Source organism: Amborella trichopoda, chromosome 5 (genome assembly GCF_054954075.1).
Source record: "Amborella trichopoda isolate Santa Cruz 75 chromosome 5, AtrichopodaSantaCruz75HAP2 v2.0, whole genome shotgun sequence".
NCBI lineage: Eukaryota > Viridiplantae > Streptophyta > Magnoliopsida > Amborellales > Amborellaceae > Amborella > Amborella trichopoda.
In genome coordinates this window covers 46,627,657-46,636,559 of record NC_142340.1, presented here as the reverse complement: position 1 = coordinate 46,636,559, position 8,903 = coordinate 46,627,657, and the positions used below count along the sequence as shown (strand labels likewise).

At 39.2% G+C, this 8,903-nt stretch overlaps 1 protein-coding gene across 3 annotated transcripts; it reads left to right on the top strand.

Annotated features, from left to right (window-relative positions):
- Positions 1-3,451: 3,451 nt before the first annotated feature.
- LOC18431884 (Pentatricopeptide repeat (PPR) superfamily protein) lies at positions 3,452-8,456 on the top strand. 3 transcript variants are annotated; one of them, XM_011624159.3, is made up of 2 exons: positions 3,452-4,669; positions 5,757-8,456. In XM_011624159.3, exon 2 carries the CDS (start codon positions 5,903-5,905, stop codon positions 7,886-7,888), a length of 1,986 nt encoding a protein of 661 aa, XP_011622461.2. In that variant the 5' UTR covers positions 3,452-4,669; positions 5,757-5,902; the 3' UTR covers positions 7,889-8,456. The 3 variants fall into 3 exon arrangements, with proteins under 3 accessions (XP_011622461.2, XP_006842061.2, XP_088724515.1); XM_006841998.4 differs by having other exon boundaries at positions 3,499-4,669; positions 5,776-8,456; XM_088868389.1 differs by having other exon boundaries at positions 3,869-4,669; positions 5,738-8,456.
- Positions 8,457-8,903: the final 447 nt, after the last annotated feature.

Sequence of the window (8,903 nt, the reverse complement as noted above, 5' to 3'; positions counted from 1 at the left end):
ACTTAGCAATTTCTCCTCCCCCATGAGCAATTATGCTCTTTTTGCACTTTTTTAACGTAGTTTGAGCACGCAATATGTGGGATGCTGTCGGTAGATGTTTCTTCATGTAAATACTTCTTTCAATCAATTCAAAAGTTTAACATTCTCGAAAAAAAAAAGGTCGTGCTTTGTCTTGCCTTCTACAACTGGCTATTTTGTGGAAAAAGACAGTGTTTGGGTTTCTTAATTTGAGCCATTTCACTCTGAAGCGTTGGAACCTGTAAGTTTCTTCCTTATGAAAGATAGTCTGGTATTCAAACTTGAATTGGGCTCTCTCATTCTATTCAAATGCGTTAAGATTTCTCGTCCCTTCATGGATTTGAGGATGGCAACTTTCTGGGCGTGGAAATTGCCACGAATATGGGGACTCGAATTCCCTAGGGAATGTTTGAGGAGTTGCAGTTTACGTTGACATCAAAAGCCTAACCACACATTGACTAAAGGTGAGAAAGATTTCCACCAAGTGGGGATAAGATAAGCCAGGTCTGGTTCTTTAAACCAGTTAACTAAAAGCAGAAAGGTTTAGGTCCTCTGGAGATAGGCCGAGTATTGAGGAGTAAAGGGTTTATGGTCCAAGGGAGGTTTTGGAAGAGTAAAGGAGTGGGTTCTGGGGAAGTCAGCATCCCAAGCAAAGCAAATTAGATACCAGTCAACTTTAGAAAGCAAAGGGGTGAAGGAGTGGTTTGACCTAGTCAATGTTCGAAAATTCAACAGCCCTGCTGCCTAGGAAGCCAAATTACTAAACGCCTAGGCAGAACTTAAGCGGGGCACCTATGCGGCTTGCGTCTAGGTGCTACAGTCAAGGTGGCCGCTTAGGTGCCACTTCTATGCAGGTTGTTTAGGGTGGAAAATGCCCTCGGCTAGGATCAAAATTAGAAATTTTTTCCCCCCCTAAAAAAAGGCTAGGGGGGGGGGGGAAGGGTTTTGGGGGGTATTCTAAACGCCCACGAACCTAATCAATGGCTCTTAGAGAGATTAAAACTCTCTAAAAACCTCGAATCTGTGATTTATAGAAAGATCGATAAATTTGCGATTTTTTCAATTTCTTCCCAAAACAAAGGCAATAGTTCGTGGGTGGTTTTGGAGCTTCTAGTAGTCAATTTTGAGGACTTTTGGCAACCCAATAGATAAGATTTGTGCCGACGTCGATTTGATTTTGATATTTTTAAATCATTATCATATTTGACTAAGGGTTTTGATTATTTTTGCTATATGTTGTGAATGATTTGTTTTTTTCTTTTATTTTTTTTTATGATATATTTACAAGTTTGTAGTTGAAAGATTGAATTTTTTTATGATTAATTGAATATTTTCCCATTTCGATGATGAAATTGGGCATGTATCGAATTCTTTTATGAATAGTTTCCTCTTTTGTATAATGTGTCATGTTTTGATATTCTATTATTTTTCTGTTACTTTATTTAATAATTTAATTATGTTATATCTTAATTCTTACATATTATATCTTCATTTAAAACTTTGGGGGGGGGGGTTTGGTTTTTGGTGAGGGTCCCCTGTTCTTGAGAGGGAGCCTAGTCGGCCAGGCCCTCAAAACACCTAGGCACCCGCATGCGCTTTTTTAAACATTGGACCTAGTAAAAGCCGCACCTTCAAGCGGGATGTCAATAAAGTGGTGTTTGGATATGAAATCTGAGAATTGGAGCATTATTTGGGTAACTTTGGAACTAGTATTCCTCTCAAGGGACCATCTTGTGATATTGAAATCTCCACCAAGACACCATTTTGATGGGGGCTTGGCAGTAACGGCATCTAATTTGTCCCAAAAGATGGCTCCTGAATTGTCAGCATTTGGGTTGTAAACTGTTGTGAACTTCCACGGTAGGCCGTCGGATGCCTTGGTTGGGGAGATGGTAATCGAGGAAGTAGGTGGTTAGGTCCTAGATTAGCTAGATACTACCTGAGACCCCATTGGCCACAAGAGAAAGCCACTAGCAGGGCCTAGAGCCCCAGACCTTGTGGGTATCAAAGAGGGGTGGGGCAGGCGTCTTGGTTTCGATGAGGGTAAGGACAGAGGAGTATTTATAGCAAAATTCTCAGGCTGAGCTACCTTTTAGGGGTCCATCTAGGCTCTGGACATTCCAAGTGAGAAGTTTCATGAGAAGGAGTCGAGGGGTTGGGCTCGCCTGGGAAGCTTGAGGGACAACGAAGTAGTTGTCAAGGGGGCCAAGGAAGGAGGGGATTTGCCTTGTCATATCAGACATCAGAGGTGAGATTTGAAAGTTCTCTATTGCTTTCTTGCTTACTTTTCATCTAGTATGGGCGTCAGCTTTTAGGAAAGCATCGATGTCTTTTTCTTTTAAGAGTGTTAATGAAAGCAACGATGCCTACTTCATGATCTTCACTTTGAAACCCCATGACTTTGAGCACTTAAACAAGGCCACCTCGGGTCTTGTCCAAGCCTACTACAAAACTAGAACCAATCAAAGGTGATGAAGTTAAGAACGACCCTGAGCTTGGTTAGGCGAGGGGAGTGGAAGGGCTGATGCATGGAAGGGGTTCGTAGCTTGAGTCAGTTTGAGTATGATGGTAGCTCCACACCTGAGGGGAGGGATCATAGTCATGCAGTGGAGAGTTACAGTCGAAACAGGGTCAAAAGGCCTCTGGGCCAAGGGCTTGGGGGGGGAAGGGAGCAAAAGAGTAAGTGAGAGGGTGCGGGAAAAAGGGAGAGGGGATAGAATGAGTCACAAGGGTTGGGGCCAATCCATTTGTTTTACCCATACTGCTTGATTAATTTCAAGATACCGATCCAAACATAGATGATCAATATTTGGAATAGTTACAAATGTGTAAAATGTTAAATAATGCATAGGCATTATGTTAAATTTCCCCTTTTTTAATTGATTAGTAAGAATGCTAATAGGAAATCATATCATCACTAACAAATAATGCTAATAAGATTGGATTCCTATCCTGAACTATCCCAATAACAATGATGATGATGATACTAATAAGAATGCCATCACCCACCAAAACAATTAATGTCACTCCATCCTCAATCCATAGATTTAGACTTCTACAGTTATGTCCCTCTTGACACCAATATGGCCGCATCTCAGAATCACATGACCTCCGTGGCAATCATACGGTAAAATTATACCAAGCAAAATTATACCTTAGCAATATTCCCACATCAAAAGAAAAAAAAAATCATAACCGATTTTAAAGTAATTATTCACATACAGTGGAAAAAGATCTTATGAGCCCATAGGCCTATTGAACAGTAAAGACCTGATGGACCAGATTGAAGGAGAGGCTCAACGAAGGACCAGGGTTGCAACTTAGAAATTTTTTCCCTGGAAATTTTAGTATCTGATGGACCCTACATTTTGCACACATAGGTGCATAATCTAACGCTTCAAATAAAAAATATTCTCTCAAAAAATATGGGTCTATGTACAGGTTTTTCTATAATATAGCATTCTAATGATGTTAGAAAACCCACTCCCAAAACTTCGAACATAAATACTTTTTATGTATATTGCATTATTTTGAAAATAGGGGTGACCGGGTGTGAGAAAATCACATTAAGATTCAAACTTCATTTGCAAAGAGAGTATGAAACTTACCTTAATTGCTGCCAAAAAAAAAAAATCCCTTCCAAATTTCTGACTATAAAATATCTATCATTTGGGTTGCTCTTGTTTTAAAGACATGGGTTTTGGAATTAATTCTAGAAACCATCCCAGAAAGTAGGAGAGAATCATGGCCTAGAGGATCTCACTAAAATTCAAAACTCTATGTGTGTGTGTGCGTGTGTTTTTAATGAGGGGGTGTGTTTATGTATCGTATTTCAAAGTTCAACGCATTTGTCACTTACATTTCTTATTTTCTGATTAATTATGACCCAATTTACAGTCCCTTGCACCAAGTACGAAGAAAAATGGGGATGAAAAAAGTTAGGGCGCATGAAAAATTCAGAACCTGAAAATTGATCTTCATTGTTTCCAAAGAGATCCTCAGAAGACTCTGATGAAGAAGAAGTATTCTTATCATCTTCTCCAATCGATTTCACGGCCACAAGACCACCCCCAAACCATAGAGGCCTTGAACAATGAATTCTGAGATACAAGACATGGCCATGGCCATCAAGTGTAGGAGACCTTTCTCTGCAACTTTTTGTGAGCCTTCTATTTGAGCCAAGGCCACTAAAAGAAGCAAAAGTAGAAAAACAGGTACAAGAGAGAGAAAAGATTTTATCTTTTGCAGAGGGAGAGAGAGTTTCAGAGGCTACACCTCCTGGTTTGAAACAAGCGAGGGAAGCCATTGCTGTTTTTTGGTGAAAAAAACATGGGGTTTTAGTTTTATAAGGGGAGATTAGAAGCCACTCACTTGAATGGACGGTCATGATCAATCTTTCTCTCTCTAGAAACGCACGTGGCGCTTTACAACACTAACCAGCCGGCACTTTCTGCCCTAAATATCTCTCGAGAGAGTGAGACAGAGAGATTGACGTACTTGAAAAGATGGAATTTTTAAAACTAAACCTGCTCTGAATCCTTTTGGCGATGCTAAGAAAGTCGTCAATGATAGAACCCACTTGATTTCTTGAGGCATTTCGTGGCGCATCCAGAGCGAGAAACATCTCTAACATTGTCTCTAGTCCCTACTGGTACTCTAATTCTGTTTTTTCTCTCTCTAATTTAGGATTGCTTCTATTCGATATTGCTTTGCATTTTTTCACTGCGTCTTCTTTCTATTCTCTAGTGTCATTAATTCGCTAGGAAAATGGTTTTCTCTCACTAATTTAAGGGTCCTTGTATTGAATACTGGTTTGAAATGAATCTTCATTTCTTCGTTTTCACTAATTCATGAATTATGGGTAGGCTTGCTTGTTAGGAAAATGGCTCTCTCTCTTATTTAGGATTGATTTTATTGAATACTGGTATTGATTTTGGAACTCGGACGTCTTTCTATTATCTGTTTTGAATAATTCGTGAATGCTTCTTAGCAATAATTTAGGAGTGCTTTTTCTGAATAATAGTATGAAATTTTGAACTGGGTCTTCTTTCTACTCTCTGTTTTCTTTAATTCATGAATGTGGGTGGGCTTGCTTATTAGGAAAATGGTTTCCTCTCTCTGATTTAGGACTGCCTTTATTGAGTTCTGGTATGGAGCTTTCAACTGGGTCTTCTTTCTATTCTCTGTTTTGATTTAATTCATGAATCTGGGTGGGCTTGATTCTTACAAAATGGTTTTCTCTCTCTAATGTAGGCGTCATTTTGTTGCCTAATGGTATGAAATTTGAATTGGGGCTTCTCTCTATTTGCTGTTCTGGTTAATTCATGAATTTGGGTGGGCCTGCATGTTAAGAAAATAGTTCTCTCTCTCTAGTTCAGAGTTGCTTTTATTGGATACTGGCAAGAATTTTGAACTGGGTCTTCATTCTATTCTCTGTTTCAATTAAGAATGAACTTGGGTGGGCTTGCTTGTTAGATAATCAGTGTCTCTCTCTAATTTAGCGGTTGCTTTTATGGAATACTGGTATGAATTTTGAACTGCATCTTCTTTCTGTTTTCTGTTTCGATTAATGCTTGAATATGAGCTGCAAGTTTAATGAATTTCTTGGTTTTCAAATACAGTGGAGTTCATGCCAAATAGTGTGTGCGTGAACAAGGATACATGAACATTTGTCTTTTCTCAATGTAATACACGGCCTTCTTGTTCTTACTCTTGTTAGTATTTTGATTTTTCAACAGCCCCTATGGGCTTTGACAGGTGTTTTGCATATCATGGCTCAATCGCGGATCTCTTATCGCTTAGAAATATTGAAAGAACTACATTTTGTGATTTGAAGTTTTCTCTTCTTAGAACAATGTGATCTTGAAAGGCCACTTAGGAGGTCATGGTATTGAAAGAGGGGTCGACATTATTACTCAAGGTAAGGAGGCCTTCTGTCTCTGTTCTTCTCAATATGAATGGAAGGAGTGGGGATAACAAAGAATCGAAAGGAAGTGTGGCAGTTCCTAAAGAGTTTGAAGTTTTTAGAAGATTGAAACATGAAGAGGATGTAAATGTGGCTTTAGAGTATTTCAAGTTCATAACCAATTCAAAAGGGTTCAAGCACACCTCTCTTACATATCAACTGATGATAGAGAAGCTCGAATTTGCAAAGCATATGGATGGGGTCCAATATCTTTTACAACAAATGAAATTAGAAGGGGTTCCATGCTCTGAAGATATATTCATTGGTGTGATCAGAGCTTATGGGCGCCTTGGAATGGGAGAGCAAGCCTTGAAAACATTCTATCGAATGCAAGATTTCAATTGCAAACCCACCACTAAGTTATACAACCATCTTTTTGATGCATTGCTTAATGAGAACAGGTTCCAAATGATCAACCCAATTTACAGTAACATGAAGAAAGATGGAGTGGAGCCTAATGTATACACCTATAACATTCTGCTAAAAGCATTGTGCAAAAACAATCGAACTGATGCTGCTCACAAGTTACTCATTGAAATGTCAAAGAAAAGATGTTCTCCAGATGTTGTGAGTTATACGACTATAGTATCTGCTCTTTGTCGACAAGGGAAATTCCAAGAGGCAAAGGACCTTGCAAACAATTTTACTCCCTCTATCCCCATTTACAATGTATTGATAAACTCATTATGCAAGGAATTGGCTATAGAAGAAGCCATTCTTTTAATAGACGAGATGGAAAATCACTGTTTAAGCCCAAATGTTATTACTTACACTACAATCATTGATGCTCTTTGTGAGATGGGGAAACTGACGTTGGCACTTGCATTCTTTGCTCAAATGTTTGTAAGAGGTTGCGAGCCAAATATCATAACTTTTGCCTCCTTGATAAAGGGCACGTTCAGGGTTGGAATCGTTAACACAGCCCTTGATATGTGGGATAAGATGGTTCTTGGAGGATGTTTACCTAACATCATAGCATACAACACTCTGATACATGGGCTTTGTAGCAATGGGAATGTGGCGAGAGCTATTTTGGTGTTGCATGAAATGGGTGAAAATAATTGCACCCCAAATGCCACGACCTATAGTGCACTAATAGATGGGTGTTCTAAACTTGGGGACTTAGAAGGTGCCATGGACATATGGAACAATATGATTAGCCATGGTTGCTGTCCTAATGTCATTGTATATACCTGCATGGTAGAGACCCTATGTCAAAATTCCATGTTTTCAAAAGCTTGGGATCTGCTAGAGAGTATGTGGCTTGAAAAATGCCCTCCAAATACTGTAACTTATAATACTTTTATCAAAGGACTGTGCGATAATGGTAGAGTTGAATGTGCCATTAATGTGCTAAATTCAATGAATAGAGAAGGTTGTTTGCCTGATGTTAAAACCTATAATGCGTTGTTGGCTGGTCTCTATAGAGAATGCAACTTCACTAAAGCCTTGAGCCTTATGAATGAGATGCTAGACAGAGGATGTGAATTCAATTTAGTGACTTACAACACTGTAATCTATGGTCTCTCCATTGCTTGCAAAATGTCAGAGGCCCATGCAACAATGGGCAAGATGGTGGTGAGAGGTATTAAACCTGACATAATTACATATAACACTCTGATTGATGCCTATTGCAAGGATCGCAAAGTTAGCAGAGCCATACAACTTATGGGTTTTATGGCTTCAAATGGCCATTACCCTGATGTATATACTTACACAAGTTTGATATTTGGCCTTTGCAAACAGTCAAATCTAGCGGAAGCCATGGTTTGTGTTCTCAAGATGCTGAATAGGGGCCTTTACCCAAGTGTACCCACATGGAATGTTCTGGTGCAAAGAATCCTATATGGAGCTGATTTTTCTGTTGCCTCCAATATGCTAGATGTTCTGATTGGTGATAGATAGAAGCTTTGTTTTATTTTACCAGTTTCTCTCCTTCAATATTTTTTTATCAACAGATAAAGATATGTTCAGATGGTCCCTATGCACGAAATATAGTAATGGCCTTAGAGGCAGGCGTTTGAGGAAGAGAGAGATCAGTTGGCTGATGCACTATGTTACCCATGACCATTATGAAGGGGTTGTCAGACTAAGGGTTGGTCCTTTTTAGATCAGAGATGCCTCATAAGAGGTGAGAGCACTGGAGAACTGGGAATCTGCATTCATAAACTCTTGGTTCCTGGCCTTGCTGATTCCTTAAAGAATCCATCTGTTTATGTTAATCAACACTGATATGGAACTGACCTCTACACATTTTTTGTACTGTTGTGGGGTGGGTTTTTGGTACATTCTGGGGATGGAGATGAATTTTCAACTCAGAACTTCACTGGTCTTTCATCTTGACCACCACTATCATGGGCCTTAGAAATAGTCCGTCTTGTACACTCTTTCATTTCAATTCTTCAAAAAATCACCAAATCGACAATTTTTTGAGCTCCAGATAAGGCAGAAATGGATTTACAGTGATTTAGAATATGTTTCTGGTCCTAACACCCTGGAAAACCAAGCAGACACATGAGCATCCACCATCCACATTTTCTAGAGAGCCTGACCTATGTCTGAAGTCTTCTTTGTTGTTGTCCTAATATACCCATGCCTTTTACAGCGCAAATGTATTGATGAGAAACCAGCAGGATAGGATGGACGGCGCTAGCTGTTGGCTGGTACTGTTCTTATGCACATTCTTTGTCCCCCTTGAAATCTAATATCCTCTATTAAGTGGGGAAAAAAATCGTGGGATGGATAGATGGTCATAAATTTTGCAGAAACATGCAGTTTGTGTGTGTGTGAGAGAGAGAGATAGAAGTGTCCAACAATGACACCAAATGTTAATAATTTTGAAGAACCAATTAAAAAAGGAATGAAATAGATAATAGTGATAGGTAATACTGATTGTGAACCGTTCATATCAAGTGAATTG

What these genes read in the sequence shown, in the direction of transcription:
- LOC18431884 (XM_011624159.3), top strand. Translation starts at nt 5,903, where the DNA reads ATGGTATTGAAAGAGGGGTCGACATTATTACTCAAGGTAAGGAGGCCT.